The sequence below is a fragment of the Rhinopithecus roxellana genome, chromosome 13 (assembly GCF_007565055.1).
Source record: "Rhinopithecus roxellana isolate Shanxi Qingling chromosome 13, ASM756505v1, whole genome shotgun sequence".
Taxonomy (NCBI): domain Eukaryota; kingdom Metazoa; phylum Chordata; class Mammalia; order Primates; family Cercopithecidae; genus Rhinopithecus; species Rhinopithecus roxellana.
This window is the reverse complement of record NC_044561.1, coordinates 100403772-100422403: the sequence shown is the minus strand read 5'-3', so window position 1 is coordinate 100422403 and position 18632 is coordinate 100403772. Positions and strand designations below refer to the sequence as shown.

Sequence of the window (18632 nt, the reverse complement as noted above, 5' to 3'; positions counted from 1 at the left end):
TACCCTCAGACAAAAGTAAAAGTTAAAGGCCAGGCCTAGGGGCTCATGCTTATAATCCCAGCACTTTGGGAGGCCAAGGGGTGGATCACCTGAGGTCAGAAGTTTGAAACCAGCCTGGCAACCATGGCAAAACCCTGTCTCTACTAAAAAAATACAAAAAATTAGCCAGGTGTAGTGGAGGGTGCTAATATTTCAGCTACTCAGGAGGCTGAGGCAGGAGAATCACTTGAACCTGGGAGGTGGAGGTTTCAGTGAGCTGAGATCCCGCCACTGCACTCCTGCCTGAGGGACAGCGAGACTCCCTCTCAAATAAATAAATAAATAAAATTTAATTAGAGCTAGCAAGGCCAGGCACAGTGGCTCATGCCTGTAATCCAGCACTTTGGGAGGCTGAGGCGGGGGGATCACTTGAAGTCAGGAGTTTGAGACCAGCCTACCCAACATGATGAAGCCCCGTCTCTACTAAAAATACACAAATTAGCCAGGTGTGGTGGTGCATGCCTCTAATCCCACCTACTCGGGAGGATGAGGCAGGAGAATCACTTGAACGTGGGAGGTGGAGGTTGCAGTGAGCCAAGATTGCGCCAGTGCACTTCTGCCTAGGTGACAGAGTTTTCCATCTCAAGAAAAAAAAAAAAAGTAGAGCTAGTAAAGTGTTTATAATCAGTTTTAGTGTCACATGTACAGATCAGTAATGTAATCATTATAATACTGTCTGGTCTACAGCCGGGTGCGGTGGCTCACGCCTGTAATCCCAGCACTTTGGGAGGCTGAGGCAGGCGGATCTGCGGATTGCCTGAGGTCAGGAGTTCGAGACCAGCCTGGCCAACAAAGTGAAACCCTGTCTCTACTAAAAATACAAAAATTAGCCGGGAGTGGTGGCGTGCTCCTGTAATCCCAGCTACTCAGGAGGCTGAGGCAGGAGAATCGCTTGAACCTGGGTGGCAGAGGTTGCAGTGAGCCAAGATCACTACAGCCTGGGCGACAGAGCAAGACTCTGCCTCAAAAAAAAAAAAAAAAAAAAAGCATTAAATTTCATTTTTTCATTTTTCCCTTTATTTTTTCATTTTTTAGTTGTGAAAGTAGTTTGTATATATGAAAAATGTTTACTTTTATTTAAGAAACTATTCATTTAATAAATGTATTAATTGAGCACTAAATAATGCTCAAAGGATCATAAGTTTTTTTTATTCCACACTAAGCCCATGGGACATGAAGAATATCTGGGTGCTTCCAGGATGTGAGGAAGGAACGTGCCTTTTCCCACTCCTGGCCTTTGGGTACTGTCCTAAGCATGGGATGCTGGGGCAGGGGCTGCCTTGGCCATCTTGCTATCTGCATGGCAGTGGCAGAGGATGGCTGAGGGAAAGGACTAGAGAGCCTTGGAGCTGCCGCCTTGCTCTGTGAGAAGCCCCTTCCAATGGAGATTTGAATTACTTGCAACTTCTTGGCCTGCCTCTCCACCCCACCCCCATCTGTTCTCTAGCTCTCAACTTTGGCTGCACATTGGAATCTCCTACTGATGCTCCCTGACTGCACCCTCAGAGAGTCTGATTTAACTGGTCCCAGGTGCAATAGGGCTGGCATGAGACTACTAAAATCTCCCTAGGTGAATCCAATAAGCAACCAGGCTAAGGACGAGTGATCTAACTGTAAGTCATCTCTTCTTTTTTTTCCTTTGTAATTTTAAGTTTCCACCCCATACTGTGGTTGGCTACGTTTCTTCCCTCCCCTACTAGAATGTAGGCTCCAGATGGCCTTCCAAACAATGCATGTGGCCCTTCACGCTCCAGGTGATGACAAGTACCCGTTGCTGATGGAAGTAGCACAGTCATACCTTTCTTGGAATTTGGGTTCTACAGTCAACACTTATGGCACCCAGTAAGTCAAAAACACCCTTGGCAACTCCTAAGGAAGGCTCTTCCCTGGAACCTGACATACTGTTTCCCCATCGCCATCCAGGGAGAGTTTCCTCCTGGGCCAGAACAGCAAGCTGCCTCCTCCACCAGGCACCAGAGGAAGTAGGGGGCTTATGTTAGGGATCACTTTGCATAAATACACATTTAAACATGTGCCTCACCCTCAGCACAGCAGGATGCTCATGCCATGAACAGCCCACAGGAACCAGAGTGACCGACCCTCCAGGAGGTACACACCTCCCTCCCATCCCACCCACTCCTGAGCATATGGTTCTCACATCCACCAGTAGGTGGAATCACCCACACCATTTAAACTTTTTGTCAAGGATGTAGAGTTGAATTCATGTGATTTCCCATATGAGCAATGTCCCTCTGCTGCACAATTATAGCCAGCTCAAGCAGGTCCTCTCCTTTCTTCTACCTGCCCTGCAAATGGCTCTCTCCTTCACTGACCCCCCACCCTCCCTCTTAAAGGCTGATGCTCCCTAGGACTCTATCCTTGATGCTTCTCATTAATTCTTCTCCCCACTGGCTCTCAGCCCTACTTAGGGCTCCTAATCTGTTAAAAAACACCCATGAGACCTCCCTCTCCCAGTTAACAGAGATGTGGCCCAAGAGGTTCCCCACTTCTTTTTTTTTTGTTTGTTTTTGAGACGGAGTCTCGCTCTATCGCCCAGGCTGGAGTGCAGTGGCCGGATCTCAGCTCACTGCAAGCTCCGCCTCCCAGGTTTACGCCATTCTCCTGCCTCAGCCTCCCGAGTAGCTGGGACTACAGGCGCCCGCCACTTCGCCCGGCTAGTTTTTTGTATTTTTTAGTAGAGACGGGGTTTCACGGTGTTAGCCAGGATGGTCTCGATCTCCTGACCTCGTGATCCACCCGTCTCGGCCTCCCAAAGTACTGGGATTACAGGCTTGAGCCACCGCGCCCGGCCGAGGTTCCCCACTTCTAATTTGAGTGGGGGCAGAAGAAGAGAAAGACCTTATTTAGGTCTTGGGGGCAGGGCTTGCAGGGCACAAAGGAACAGAGTAAATGTGCAACAGGCTATTTTCTTGAATGAATGGATTCATAATAAGAATAGGACTTCACCAGCTTCCAAGGGACCCTCCCCACCTCTCAGATACATTCTGAGGCCTAAATTTCACGTGCACATCTAGGATCCCAGGCCAGGCCTTCTGCCACACCAAGCCACACCAAGTCACACCAAGCTCAGCAGTACTCACAGGCCTTTAATCTATAACTGCCTGGCCACACTCTGTCACTTCCCCAGGATGGTGGGGAGGGATGAAGATGTACAGCCAGGTAGGCCACACCAACTCTGAGTCCAAGAGGGAAGGACTGGGGTCAGGCTGGGGCTTGGGCAGGGGGCTCCCGGCCCCAGGCGATGAGGGAGTTGCTGGCTTGGGCAAGCTCGGCGATGGACACCCGGCCCCGCTGTCGGATGAAGTTGGCCACGGCGGCCAATTCCTCTGGGGTTATGTAGATGAACTTGCCCCGGTCGTCAATCACACCTGTGGGGACATGCAGGTTGTGGGGCTGAGGCCTCCTGGGCATTCCCCATCTGGCCTGAGAATGCCCACCTACTCCTTCACAGCTGGCTCAGGGCCCTTCAGGCCTCCTGCCTGCCTGGCCTTTCCCGGCTGCATCCAGTCCTGCTAGGAGAGTCGAATCAGGCTGCCCTGTCTGTCCTCTCCCACTGCCACCATCTCCAGGCCCTGGCACGTCCTCCTTGTAACTGCATCCAACTACTCAAAGCCCCTCGTTACACACCCCTTCCCTGATCTTGGGTGGTCATCCTGCCTCTGCAGCACATCCCTGCAGCCCCTGTGGCTAGACACTCTCCAAGGCCAGGTCTGCAGTGATTGGCTCTTATCCTCTCACCTGTTATAGTCCCCTCAGCCAGCAGGTCCTGGATGCGATTTATGGTGTCCTATGAGGAGAACAATTCTGAGTAGAGATAGGCACCAATGTCCCCAGAAAAAGCACTGAAACCTCCCTCCCACTACAGCCAAATCTCTTTATGTCCCTCTCATGCCAGCCCCTAAATGTGACTCTGTGCTTTGCCTTTGGAAGGGCCCTGGGTAGAAGGGGCTCTGGTCTTGGGCCCTGCAAGACCCCCAAAAGAGGATCTCTCCTGTTAGAAGCAGGGCAGTGGTAATGTTTGCAACATAGGCTGGTGCAGTCTATGCAAGAGAGTTGTCAAGGTAACTGATTTGGGCTGCTTTGGTCATAGGGGCTGGCAGAGTGATGGGGTTTGGATTTTTTTTTTGTTTCCTGCCTGTTCTTCCATCCATTAAAAATGCAGGATTCCTAGGGTGCCAGGAGACTTCTGTGCACTACTCACTCTTGGTTGGGGACAGGGTAGAGGGTGCATCAAGACTCTGTGTTTAGGGCAGGTCCTCTCTGCTAGTCACACAGACCCCTGGCCACACTGCACACAGCAGGCCACGTTCCAGGGCTTACCTGAGTACGTAGGCCCACCTGGGAAGCCAGGTCTTCCAAGAGCACAACCTTGGACTGCTACAAAAAGAAAGAGGAAAAGAGAGAGAGGTTGAGCTTGGGCAAATCCCCCTAGGCATGGGCACCCTCCAGGTTCGCATTCTGATCTGATCTGGGTGGCTGGATAAACACTGTACACACTCCTGTGGGACAGCCTTGCTGCCCTGACATACACACACACACACACACACACACACATACACACACACTCCCTCTCTCTCTCACAACCACCCATTGACAGAGACCCGCACAATCATAAACTGTCTCATTCCCCTTCTTGCAAGGAAGGAATCTACTCAAAACAACCACCTGCCTCACGGGCCCTGTCCTGGACTCTGAGACACGCATGAGTGGAATCAGAGCACAGCTGCCACCATCCTCTGCATCCAGCCATCTCTTTTTAACATCATGGACAAGTTGAAGGGGACGCACCATAGGGAGGAAGGAGGCGGTGAGAGTCACCAAAAGCTATTTTAAATAACTGTCACCAGGACTTATGTTTGCTGAGGACTTACTAGAACAAGGCCCTGAAAAGGTATGAGGGACACATGCTGAACAAGCCATAGCCCCCGCCCTGGAGCTCGCAGTCTGGCTGGTGAGACAGGTGAGTACATGGACAAGAAGGAGATAAAGGCCCGAGCAAGCCAAGGTCTCTCAGTAGAGGCCGTGGGGACCCACTCCTGCCTTGTCTTTGCTTGCCACCCCACTGGCCTGGTCCCCCACAACCTGACACACCCGCACTTTTTATCCATCCTCTTCATACCATCTGAGGCACTGAGCCCACCCTTAAAATCACTGTCACTAACACCGCTGAGTGCTTTCCAGCACAGCCGTGTTCCACGCTCCAAGTGCTTCCTCACATCCTCAGTAGAAACCTGAGTTCCCAAGGGTGCGGCGAAGGGTCCACTGCTGTGTCCACACAGGCACCTGCCCCCACTACCCCAACAGACAGCACAGGACTTGAGAAAAGGCAGTTCTTTTGCATTTCTGTGAATCCTCTACCTCAAATGAGCTGGGGGAGGACTGATATGGTGACACCTCCCTGACTGCAGATAGCATGTGACTTGTTTGAAATGCCAAGCCGTATTTGCAAGCAGGAAGGCAAGCGAGAGGCAGTTGGGCCAGGATGGGCAAGGACAAGGTGACATGGTCAGCTGGCCTCTACCTACAAAACAGGGATCAGGCAGTGGGCTCTCAGTGACAGTGTGGTGCAAGAACATGAAGTCACCCCAGGTGCTCCCCAATGACCTGGGCTGAGGTGCTGCTGGGGCCAAAACACGTTTGATAAAACAAGCTAGGTGTGGAGGCACACAACTGCAGTCTCAGCTACTTGGGAGGCGGAGGCGGGAAGATCACCTGAGCCCAGCCATGGTCAGACAGGAGAATGGAAAAAGACCGAGTGAACCCTACACCTCTCATAAACAATGCTGGGTGCAGGCATGTTCCTCCAGTTCTGAAATCTTAAGGCAAAAAGGCCCATCCCTTTGGAGCAAGGAGGAGAGCAGACAGACTGAATTTCAGAAGTCCTCCTTTTCTTTGCAAGATAGCAGCTCTAGAAGAATTAGCTAGCACAGGCTGGAAAAACTTTTTTTTTTTTTTTTTTTTTGAGGCAGAGTCTCGCTTTGTCGCCCGGACTGGAGTGCAGTGGCCAGATCTCAGCTCACTGCAAGCTCCACCTCCCGGGTTTACGCCATTCTCCTGCCTCAGCCTCCCGAGTAGCTGGGACTACAGGCGCCCGCCACCTCGCCCGGCTAGTTTTTGTATTTTTAGTAGAGACGGGGTTTCACCGTGTTAGCCAGGATGGTCTCGATCTCCTGACCTCGTGATCTGCCCGTCTCGGCCTCCCAAAGTGCTGGGATTACAGGCTTGAGCCACCGCACCCGGCTTTTTTTTTTTTTTGAGATGGAGTTTCACTCTGTTGCCCAGGCTGGAGTGCAGTGGCACCATCTTGCCTCACTGCAACCTCCACCTCCTGGGTTCAAGTGATTCTCCTGCCTCAGCCTCCTGAGTAGCTGGGACTACAGGTGTGCACCACCATGCCTGGCTAATTTTTGTATTTTTAGTAGAGATGGGGTTTCAACATGTTGCCCAGGCTAGTCTCAAACTCCTAACCTCAAGTGATCCGCCCGCCTAGGCCTCCCAAAGTGCTGGGATTGCAGGCGTAAGCCACTGTGCCCAGACAAGCTGGAAAAACTTCTAAGCTCCAAAAGAGTTTGGAGAACTCCCAGAGAATGGTACCTCCAGGGAGCCACCAAAAGTGAGGGCAAGAACTGGGGACCTTTCTTCTGGTTTCTGCAGAGTAAAGGGAGATGCTGAAGCTGACCCCCTCCTCTAATTCCACCTGGGAAGGCTTCCAGGGAAGGGGCTTCAGGACCATCTTACTGCCTACTGGGTAGGCGGGGACAAGTTCCAAACAGCAGCAAGTGTAAGAGATATTCTGCCTGGTCGCAGCCCCTAATCAAGTGTGCCAGGGTAGAGAAAGGGCTCCATGAGAGGGGAGTGCACACAGCCTGAGCAGACAGGACCCTGTCAAAGCTGCCAGCATTTCCCCCACTTAGGAACCCCAGACTCAAGGCTATGAGCCCAGTCCCTCACTGCCGGCAGGCGTCTAAACCCTGCTCTCTTTCAGGAGAGGCGGCGGGAGGATTATGCAAGCCCTGGGTCCTTGGCAGCCCCTAGTAGCACCCCCACCACCGCCCCCGCTCCCTCTGCACTCCTTCCCTCAGCCGCCTCTGCACCTCTGAGTTGCACTTGAAAACCTCTCCCCTCATGGCATCCTTCGTGGGAGAGAAGTTGCTTAGCAGCAAAGCAAAGTAGGATGTGCTTATGCAACCTGGAGCAGCATCGAGGCGGCCTGCACGGTGGCTGCAGACAGAAGGGGACACACTGCCGCCCCACCCTAGACTCCAAAGGAAACACCATCCTGTTTCCTCTGAAAGACCCAAGTTCCCAGTCAGGAGCACATGGCAGAGGATGCTTGTTTCAACTCAGCGGAGCCTCAGTGTGACAGAACTGACAGAAAACACATGTGAAGAGACTTGAAAACACACTGACTCACTGAGCGTGGGGTCTGAAGAGCAGGGAAACTGTCGAACTGAGTGTGAGGAAGTGATCAAAGGCTTGCACCTCCCACACAGACCCAGGTCCTTCTCCACCTTCGGGGTCGGAGCGGGGAGAAATGCTCCTGGCCAGGACCCTGCAGCTCTGCCCCTCTAGGACCCCCTGCCCACTCTTGCATGAGCCTGAATGCACTGCCTGCAGCCCCCGCTGGAGGCATCCAACCTGCACACACCAGGCAGGAAGCTGACATTCAGGCTCTGTTCCGTGGCTGCTTACCTTGATGTAGTTGATGAACTCTGTCAGGAAGCTCTGGGACTAGAGAAGCAGAGAAATCAGGATGAGCACCCCCTAGCAAGGCCACAGGGTTCTGTACCCATCCACCCAAGCACCACCTGCTCACTTGAGGGCCACTTGCCTGCAGCCTGCCTTGGGCCCGCCCGACCACCTGCATGTACCACTTGCCTACACAAGCAGCATGAGCCTTCCAGGGTAAGGGTTTCGGAGGCACCAGCCTCTGCTGAGGACAAGGCCTCTGGCCGCTAAACCCTGCTGGTACTGACACCCACCCACCTCTCACTGCCTGGCCAGGGGCGTCTGGGATGGGGTGGCTAGCCTTGGGTCTGGCACAGGCTGCACTGATGGGTGCAGAGAGGGGCTTCCCAGGGGCAGCACGCCCACCTGTTCCTCAGTCATGGTCTCTCCCACGCCTTCCTCCTCCACCACAAAGGCCTCCTTCAGTTTCAGGTACTCCTCATGCTCCCGCTGGGCCTGCTCCTCACGGGCCTTCCTCTCCTCCTCCTCCTGTGGACACAGGAGGCAAAAGTCAGGAATCGGGGGCAGGTGCCCACCCCATCCCTGTTCTGGTTGCTGCTACCCCTGCAGGACACCAGAGCATACAGCCCAGGGTTTTCTCAGAGACAGAGCTCCTTCAAGACCCCCATTCCTCCATCCCCCAAGCTGAACAATGGGCCGAGGCCTCTCTTGTCATCAGTTGCATCATCACCTGGACAAATGCTGCTCAGCCCCTGCTCCAGCCCTCCATGCTCAGGGGATCTTAGCAAAAATCTGTTGAAAATCCCACCATGACCCCACTCTACAATACCCTACAATCACCTGCCCCATCCTCTCCTTGTGTAACTCATTAAGCATACCCCGTCACGTCCAAACCTCATGAGCAAATGTGAACCCTGCATTTCCTCACCACCCACTCACCCAGTCAGCCCACTACAGTCTGGCTTCTGTGTTCCCAGTTCTACGAAACAACTCCTGCCACAGTCTCACCCATGCCCTCCACTCACCAAACTCAAGGGACAACCTTCAGGTCTCATATGCCTGTCCTCTCAGTGATCCTTCTTTCCTCCCTTGGCTTCCAGATCCCACCCTCTCCTGGATTTCCTCCTGCTCCTTGGGCCATTCTTCCCGCCTCCTTCATCATTCAGCCCTGCCTCTTCTCTCTCCTCCACATTCTCTGGGCCACCTCGCCCATGCCCAAAGCATCAACCCCTTCCTTGCCAGTGACTACCACACTTGTATCCCCACCCAAATCTCTTCTCCCAAACACATAATGGTCCATGTGACACACCTACTGGGCCATCTCACAGGCAGCAGACAGACCCTAGGACCTGCTCTTCTATGCTTAGACCTCCTCCTGGGTCCCTGGCTCGGTGAATCAACACAGCCAACTGGTCAGAAATGAGGTCCTATTGAGCAGTTCTTTCTCGAACTTCCAGGAAACTCCCCGGTCTGTCTATGTTGCTCCATCACCACTACCGCCTGGTACAACAGCCTCCCTCAACCCAACACATTTTCCAGAGCACTCAGAAAAATTTTCTTCAAACGGAAAGCTAAAGCTGGGGCAAGTAATATACAAGATGAGTCTGGGGCATCTTGCAGTGCCAGAAACTAAGTACTCAAAAAACAAAACGACGAGTGTGTGTTAAAGGTACGCAGGAGCCAAATGAAACGGCTCCCAGTGGTCAATGCTGGGACAATCTGAACAACACAATAAATAACATGTTGCCGGGCGCAGTGGCTCACGCCTGTAATCCCAACACTTTCGGAGCCTGAGGCAGGCAGATCACAAGGTCAGGAGATCCAGACCATCCTGGCTAACATGGTGAAACCTCGTCTCTACTAAAAATACAAAAAAATTAGCCAGGCATGGTGGGTGCCTGTAGTCCCAGCTACTTGGGAGGCTGAGGCAGGAGAATGGCGTGAACCTGGGAGGCGGAGCTTCCAGTGGGCTGAGATCGCACCACTGCACTCCAGCCTGGGCGACAGAGCAAGACTCCGTCTCAAAAAAAATAAATAAAATAAAGTAAAATAAATTAATAAATAACATGTTACTGGATTACAACATAAAGTACAAAATAAATACTCATGAGTCTATACAGATATAAAAAAATGGCTGGTCAGGCACGGTGGCTTATGCTGGTAATCCCAACACTTTGGGAGGCTGAGGCGGGCGGATCACCTGAGGTCAGGAGTTCAAGACCATCCTGGCCAACATGGTGAAACCCCGTCTCTACTAAAAATACAAACATTAGCTGGGTGTGGTGGCAGGTGCCTGTAATCCCAGCTACTCAGGAGGCTGAGACAGGAGAATCGCTTGAACCTGGTAAGCAGACGTTGCAGTGAGCCCAGATTTAGCCATTGCACTGTAGCCTGGGTGACAGAGTGAGACTCCATCTCAGAAAAAAAAAAAAAAAAAAGTCTGCATTAATATGTAATGAATAGGGAAGAAGAGACATATCTCCTGTAAGAGATTTCCAAATAATTTATGTAAGAACTCCAACTCCCCAACCTTTAAGTGTGGGCTGTGCACAGTGACTTCTTTCCAAAGAAATATGGGAAGAGGGGAAAAAAGCAGTCACATTACAGTGGAGAAAGCTGGCAAACAAAACCGCAGCCAGGCGACCAAGATTAACAACATTAGGGATAAGTGAAGGGGATAACCTGCGTGCTTAGTATGTTGCATTGAAGATGGAACTTCACTTATTGTCTTCTTCAGTCAGATCCATAACCCCAGTCTAACCATGAGAAAAACAACCAAACTCAAATTAAGGGATCTTCTACAAACTACTTGCCCAGGACTCCTCAAAATTGTTAAGGCTGGGCACAGTGGCTCACACCTGTAATCCCAGCACTTTGGGAGGCCAAGGGAAGAGGATTGCTTGAGTCTAGGAGTTCAAAAGCAGTCTGGGAAACACGGTGAAACCCAATCTCCACACACACACACACAAAATTAGCCAGGCATGGTGGTGCACACCTATAGTCCCAGATACTCGTGAGGAGGGGGATCTAAGGTGGGAGGATTGCTTGAGCCTGGGAGTCAGAGGTTGCAGTGAGCCAAGATCATGCCACTGCACTCCAGCCTGGGCAATAGAGCAAGACTTGCCCTAATCAATCAATAAACAAAAATCTGAATAATGTTAGAGTTTAGTTACTAATAATGTGTCAATATTAGTTGTGAGGAATGTATTAAAGTGAGGTAAGATGTTAAGGATAAGGGAAACTGGTTATAGGGGAGAAGAGCCAGAATATTTAAGGTACATTAAGTGGGACAAATATTCAGAAAGGAAAACACCCTCTCTGCTAATTCCTCCCCCATGCTGTATTCTGGCTTATCAGCCACAGCACCCACATCCAGGATCCTGGGACAACAGACCAGTCAGAGGTCACAGGTCTTCCCAGCTAGGGCAGCCCTGGCTCTAACCCTACGTACCCGACGTTTTTATGCTGTTCCCTTTTTTGGAAACCTGGTTCTCAGAACAAAGGAAGCATCTGGCAAACAAATGTTCATTAGTCACCTTTACTGCAGTGGTCCCCATTCCCTGAGCACCTCCTCTATGCCAGGCCCTCAATGCAGCCACCATCTCTTAACAATGATCTTTAACGGCCTCAAGGCCTTCAGCATCCAGACTCCCATCACCTCTCTGCCATCTTTTCCTCCTCTCCTGACTTTCTTTGCCCAGCTGCCCTGCCCGCCTCGCGTTCCTCACATGCTCTCTGAAAGTTCAATAGTCATGTGCACAAGAATCCTCACTCCAGGCTCTGCTTTTCAGCAGCTGCTTTTCCAGGCTGTGCTGGAGCCTAGGGACCAAATAAACCAGAACCTGCCCTTGTGCCAGTTCTATAGCCCACCTTCTATGCTGGAGGTGCCAAGGAGCTGCATAAGAAGCAAGGCTGCCTGGTCAAGGGAAAGAAGTCAGGGTCGGGGCTGGCCTCACCTTCTGCTCCTCCTCTAGGCGAAGCCGCTCCTCCTCCTTCTTCCACTCAGCTTCGCGCTGGGACTCGAGTCGTTTCCGCTCCTCACGTTCAGCCTCCTCTGCCTGGAGAGAGGTCTTCATAGGGGCACATCCCTCACCCCCAGCTAGAGTGTGCCCACCTCCCAGACAGACTAGGGAAGGCAATGCCTGGGCCAGGGCACAGACCCAGGCGGCAGGAGACAGAGTCAGGGAAGCAGCAAGCACCAGCCCAGCAGGCAAGGAGCCCTGAGTCTGCCTTAGGGGAAAAGGAAGGCAGGGCCCTTTCCCACTTCCCAGAGCTGCATCCCATCCCTCTGGCTTGCCTCACGCTGGGCCTTTCGCGCTTGTTTCTCCTCCAGCTTCCGCAGTTTCTTAGCTCCAATTTTCCCTGACACGTGAGTTTCCGCTGACTTCTCGATGTCTTCTTCCTCCTGGGCTGGGTATGGTCAAAGAAAGACAGTTCAGGTTCTGACCAGAGAGGACTGACGATGATGGATCCCCAATCCCTCGTCCCTCTCCTAATGGGGGGGTCCCCTTCCACCCATCTGCCCTCCAGAGGCATCTGCCATAAGCGCATGTGTGTGTGCGGGTGCATGAATATGTAGGGATGGAAGAATGGTGAGGGGCCCACAGGGCAAGGGAAAAGATGAGAACTTTGGGCTAGGTGCAGGTGGCTCACGCCTGTAATCCCAGCACTTTGGGAGGTCGAGGCAGGTGGATCATGAGGTCAGGAGATGGAGACCATCTGGCAATCGTGGTGAAACCCCATCTCTATCAAAAATACAAAAACAGGGCCGGGCACAGTGGCTCACGCCTGTAATCCCAGCACTTTGGGAGGCTGAGGCAGGCAGATCACAAGGTCAGGAGATTGACACCATCCTGGATAACACGGTGAAACCCCGTCTCTACTAAAAACACAAAAAATTAGCCAGGCATGGTGGCAGGCGCCTGTAGTCCCAGGTACTCGGGAGGCTGACGCAGGAGAATGGCGTGAACCCGGGAGGCGGACCTTGCAGTGAGCCGAGATCACGCTACTGCACTCCAGCCTGGGTGACAGAGCGAGACTCTGTCCCAAAAAAAAAAAAAAAAAAAAGATGAGAACTTTAGATATTGCACAGTCATAAAAAGGGAGGTATCAGGTTAAAATATGCAAGTGTCTCGGGGTCACAGATAGGGCTGCCTGGATATTTAAGGTACTGTGGCTAATGAGCCAGAATACAGCATGGGGGAGGCATTAGCAGAGAGGGTTTTTGTTTGTTTGTTTCTTTGGTTTGTTTTTGTTTTTGTTTTTTTTGAGACAGTGTCTCGCTCTGTCACCCAGGCTGGAGTGCAGCGGCGCGATCTCGGCTCACTGCAAGCTCCGCCTCCCGGGTTCACACCATTCTCCTGCCTCAGTCTCCTGAATAGCTGAGACTACAGGCACCCACCACCACCCTCGGCTAATTTTTTTTTTTTGCATTTTTAGTAGAGATGGGGTTTCACTGTGTTAGCCAGGATGGTCTCGATCTCCTGACCTCGTGATCTGCCTGTCTCGGCTGGGATTACAGGGATGAGCCACTGCACCTGGCCCAAGAAGGGTTTTTTTTTTTTTTTTTTTTTTTTTTGAGACGGAGTCTCGCTCTGTCACCCAGGCTGGAGTGCAGTGGCCGGATCTCGGCTCACTGCAAGCTCCGCCTCCCGGGTTTACGCCATTCTCCTGCCTCAGCCTCCCGAGTAGCTGGGACTACAGGTGCCCGCCACCTCGCCCGGCTAATTTTTTGTATTTTTTAGTAGAGATAGGGTTTCACCATGTTAGCCAGGATGGTCTCGATCTCCTGACCTCATGATCCGCCTGTCTTGGCCTCCCAAAGTGCTGGGATTACAGGCTTGAGCCACCGCGCCCGGCCAAGAAGCGTTTTTTTATCTTTGAATACTGGTCCCACCTAATGTACCTTAAATATCCTGGCTAATGAACTCCAGAGTTCTCTGGTTTCTGTCCCTGGTGCCAAACACCCAGAGAAGGGAAGTCCTATGGGGAAATTTATCCTGCCTCAAATCTGAAATCCTCCTCACCACAGTCAGGAATTGCTGAGGATTCTGGGCTTAGTCCCTGGCTAGGATTATCCCTTTGCCCACCAAAGCCTGGCTGAAAAGACAGTCCCAACACCATGACCACCTCAGGACCAGCTGCAAGTTAAAGACCCACTGACATCTGTGCAGCAAGGGTCTCTGAACCCAAGTCTGAGCCAAAAGGTAGGCAAAGTAAGGGCCTCTTTGTGAGCTAAAGGGATAATCCCCAAGGGTACAAGGCAAAAGCCTCAAATGCCCCCAGTTTCTGAGAAAGACCCAGATGCCCCCTCCTCAGGCTCAAGCCAGCTGTCCAAAACTGGAGAAGACAATCGTGAGGGCTCTCCTGGTCTCCCGGAAGCAGGGATATGGAGACCTCTGTGTCAACAGAATGTCTCCATCTTTAAACTGTTTTCCTGGGGTTGTGGGTGACCCCACTCCAGACACTCTGCCTCTAGGGTGAAATCCTCAGGGAATGAGTGTGCCCATAACAGGAAGGGTGCGAGGATAGAAGGGGTAAATTGAGGAACATTCTGAATCAATCTGAAGACCCTTGCCCTCTGCTTGGACACTGAGAGCCAAGATGAAGGAAGAGGGGGTTGACCCAGTGGAACAAATGCCAGGTCCCAAGTCTCCCCCTACTCTACCGTGTGGCTCCCAGACGTCCCTCCTACCCTGAGGCTTCATACCCTACTCCCCCACTTAGTTTTGGGGGCCCCTTTATCTCCCCCTCCAACCCAGACCCTCTCCCCACCAGGCTAGGCTCCTCTCACCTAGGATGACAGCTTCCTGCTCATTCTCATCTGCTTCTGCCCAGGCCACCCGCTGGGCTCGACGCTGGGCCTGTAGGCGGCTGCCCAGGTCCCTCCGGCGCCGAGGCCTGCCTTCAGCTCTGGGCTCCTCAGGTTGCAGGGGCCCGGGCTGGGCCACCCGGCCTGCTCCTGCCAGCTCCTCATTGTGCAGTGACTCTTGGCTGGCTGTAGGGAAGACAGAAATGACAATGCTGCCTGGAAGCCCAGCCCGGCCCATGGCAGGAGGAGCGACAGCCTGGAAGCCTCACCTCCTCTGCTCAGTAGTCTGCTGCCCACAGCACAAAGGCCCGACTTCTCAGTCTGACTGGCAAGGCCTTTTCCACCAGGCCCACAGCTTGGTCCCAGGCGGTGGCTCAGCCCTTCCCTGGGGCCTGTATGAATACTCTTCTCTCCTCTCCCAGCTCCACCTTTCCAGCTGGCCTGTCAGGAGTCCCCTATCCTGATGTCCCCAGCTCTCATCGAGTACCCCCTGCAGGAATCCATTGATTTCTCGCCTAACACCACCTGTGGTTTTACCTGGCTCCCCAACCAGAGAGTTCACTTCTCTGCGGTAGCCGAGCCTCCCCCTGGAAGACCCACTAGCTCTCCGCCTTTCCTTAGCGTGGTCCTCCCGCCCCTGGGAGCGCGCAGGTGCTCAGAGGCAGCTTGTGGGCCCAGGGAGCAGGAAGACACACAAACCCGCCCGCTGACCAGAAATGGGGGGAAAGAGGGAGGATGGGTGTATCTCTTCTGTGTCCTGGCCAATGACACGGCCTTTTGATCGGGGTGCAGATTAGGGAGGGAGCGTGGGCGCTCTCTTTGGCGGGAAAGGATAGAGCTTCAGGAGTTTCCTGGAGCCGTCTCGCCCTTCTCCAGCTCGTAGGGGGCAGGCAGAAAATATTCAGATGCCCCCTTCCTGGCACCTGCTCTGGAGCCAGGCTGGGAGGAATGGGAAACCCCTGCGGCCACCTTAACAGGCGCAGAGGAAAAGGGCCCAGACGGTGACGGATGGGAGTGGGCGCCGGCCAGGGCCTGAGGCCTTTGGAGGTATGAAGTTCCCGGGAATGAAGAGAGGGATGAGGCCAGACTCTGGCTTGCGGTCGAGAGAAAGGGGTAGCAGCGCGGCCACAGGTTCCAGGCAGGGCACTACGGACGTCCCAGCGGGCCCACGACGCGCGCCCATGGATGCGCATGCGCCCCGCCCGCCCAGATGCGCACGCGCAGGAGCCGCGGCGCGACGGTCCACAAAGGCTCAGGCCAGAAAACCGGTACCACCAGCCCTGGCGCAGCGGCATCTCCTACCTGATGCCGCCCGGCCCCGGCTGCGAGTCAGGAAGAGGATAAAGCCGACTAGCAGAGCCGCCGCTACCAAGTACCACACGGGCGCCACCATGACGAGGCCCTCTGTGCAGTAACAACTGCGTCCACCCTAAGGCCGGAATCTCCTAGGCCCCGCCCCCATTCCCCAGTCTAGACTCCGCCCACTACTCGGAGCCCCGCCCAGCCGCACTTCACAGAGAGGCTTTAATGTAAAACATTAAAATGAGTTTGGGGGGCGTAAAAAAACTCATAATGTTGAGAGGAAATTATTGCAGATGGTATGTACAGTGGAAAATATCTATGTATGTTTTTTTTGAAACGGAGTCTCTGTGGCCCCGGCTGGAGTGCGGTTGTGCAATCTTGGCTCACTGCAACCTCCACCTCCCGGGTTCAAGCGATTCTCCTGCCTCAGCCTCCCGAGTAGCTGGGACTACAGGCGCCCGCCACCACGCCTGGTTAATTTTTGTATTTTTAGTAGAGATGCGGTTTCACCATTTGGCCAGACTGGTCTCGAACTCCTGACCTTGTAATCCACCCACCTCGGCCTCCCAAAGTGCTGGGATTACAGGCGTGAGTCACCGCGCCCGGACTCTGTTTTAAAATCACTAAATTTTAGTGATTTTTTTTTTTTTTTTTTTTTTTTTTGAGACGGAGTCTTGCTCTGCCGCCCAGGCTGGAGTGCAGTGGCCAGCTCTCAGCTCACTGCAAGCTCCGCCTCCCGGGTTCACGCCATTCTCCTGCCTCAGCCTCCCGAGTAGCTGGGACTACAGGCGCCCGCCTCGTCGCCCGGCTAGTTTTTTGTATTTTTTTAGTAGAGACGGGGTTTCGCCGTATTAGCCAGGATGGTCTCGATCTCCTGACCTCGTGATCCGCCCGTCTCGGCCTCCCAAAGTGCTGGGATTACAGGCTTGAGCCACCGCGCCCGGCCAATTTTAGTGATTTAAAATCCCACATAGTGTTTATGGAAACAACCTTGGAAAAAGTACGAAGAGGCTTGGGACTGATGCATACCAACTTCAGGACAGCGATTGCCTATAGGAGGAGGGAAGCAGGTTGGGGTTAAGCCCTGAGCTTTAGCTATATCTGTGACATTGAATTTCTTTTTCTTCCTTCCTCCCTCCCTCCCTCCCTTCCTTCCTTCCTTTCTTCCTTCCTTCCTTCCTTCTTCCTTCCGGAAGGGGAGGGGAGGGCAGTACTGGAATTTATGAAGCTTTTTGTATGCATGATAACAGTAGTAAAAATTTCAGGAGCCAGGCACAGAGGCTCGTCTGTTAACCCAATACTTTGGGAAGTCTAGGTTGGGGGATCCCTTGAGCCTAGGAGTTGAAGACCAGCCTGGGCAACATGATGAAACCCTGTCTCTATAAAACAAAATACAAAAATTAGCCAGGTGTGGTGGCATGCACCTGTAATTCCAGCTACTTGGGAGGATGAGGTGGGAAGATCACCTGAGCCCAGGGAGGTCGAGGCTGCAGTGAGCCATGATCATGCCACTGCACTCCAGCCTGGGTGATAGAGAGACCCCCATCTCAGAAAAATAAAAAATAAAATAAATAAAAATAAAAATAAATTCAGGACCATTGAACAACAGTGAGAAAGGGGTTTGAAAAAATATGGGCCAGGCGAGGTGACTCTCGCCTGTAATTCTAGCACTTTGGGAGGCCGAGGCAGGTGGATCACTTCAGGTCAAGAATTCAAAACCAGCCTATCCGACATGATGAAATCCCATCTCTACTAAAAATACAAACAATTAGCGGGGCATGGTGGCACACGCCTGTAATCTCAGCTACTTGGGAGGCTGAGGCAGGAGAATCACTTGAACCCAGGAGGCGGAGGTTGCAGTGAGCCAAGATTGCACTACTGCACTCCAGCCTTGGCAACAGAGCGAGACTCCGTCTCAAAAAAAAAAAAAAAAAGGAGAAACAAAAAAACCAGGTTCCTTATATGAGGATTTCCATCAAATGAATGTTTCTGCAGCTTCTGGAGTTCTGCTTAAAATGTGTTTCTCTAATTTGCCTTTTTTGTTTTTTGACTTGTACCACCTCTTGAGACACAGAAGCAGCTTCATCTGGCCTGGGATCTGAAGAGAAACTGCTTCTCGTCCTGAACGATCAATTCCTTGGCTTTAGAAAGTTAATTAGGCCGGGTGTGGTGGCTCGTGCCTGTAATCCCAGCACTTTGGGAGGCTGAGGTGGGCGGACCACCTGAGGCTGGGAGTCTGAGGTCAGCCTGACCAACACGGAGAAACCCCGTCTCTATTAAAAATACAAAATTTTTTAGTAGAGTGTGATGGTGCATGCCTGTAATCTCAGCTACTTGGGCGGCTGAGGCATGAGGATTGCTTGACCCTGGGAGGCAGAGGTTGCAGTGAGCTGAGATCGTGCCATTGCACTCCAGCCTGGGCAATAAGAGTGAAACTCTGTCTCAAAAAAAAAAAAAAAAAAAAAAAAAAAAGGTTATCTAAGGCTGGCACGATGGCTCATGCATATAATCCCAGTACTTCGGGATGCTGATGTGGGCAGATCACTTGAGGTCCGGAGTTCAAGACCAGCCTGGCCAACATGGTGAAACCCCGCCTCTACTAAAGATACAAAAATTGGCCGGGTGTGGTGGCTCACGCCTATAATCCCAGCACTTTGGGAGGCCGAGGTGGGCTGATCACGAGGTCAGTAGATCAAGACCATCCTGGCTAACACAGTGAAACCTTGTCTCTACTAAAAATACAAAAAAATTAGCCGGGCGTGGTGGTGGG

General features: G+C 52.5%; 1 protein-coding gene across 1 annotated transcript; it reads right to left on the bottom strand.

The window, feature by feature from the left end:
• Positions 1-2962: 2962 nt before the first annotated feature.
• DDRGK1 (DDRGK domain containing 1) lies at positions 2963-16029 on the bottom strand. The gene is made up of 9 exons (XM_010378971.2): positions 15863-16029; positions 14543-14746; positions 12047-12159; positions 11706-11807; positions 8155-8277; positions 7753-7791; positions 4381-4437; positions 3799-3847; positions 2963-3428 (listed from the first exon to the last, which is right to left on the bottom strand). Exons 1-9 carry the CDS (start codon positions 15951-15953, stop codon positions 3262-3264), a joined length of 945 nt encoding a protein of 314 aa, XP_010377273.1. The 5' UTR covers positions 15954-16029; the 3' UTR covers positions 2963-3261.
• Between the last annotated feature and the right edge of the window lie 2603 nt (positions 16030-18632).

Coding starts and splice junctions, on each gene's coding strand:
- DDRGK1 (XM_010378971.2), bottom strand. CDS start 15,953: ATGGTGGCGCCCGTGTGGTACTTGGTAGCGGCGGCTCTGCTAGTCGGC. Junction 12,160..14,542: donor GCAGGAAGCTGTCATCCTAG/GTGAGAGGAGCC, acceptor GACCATACCCAG/CCCAGGAGGAAGAAGACATC. Junction 7,792..8,154: donor AGACCATGACTGAGGAACAG/GTGGGCGTGCTG, acceptor CTGCTTCTCTAG/TCCCAGAGCTTCCTGACAGA.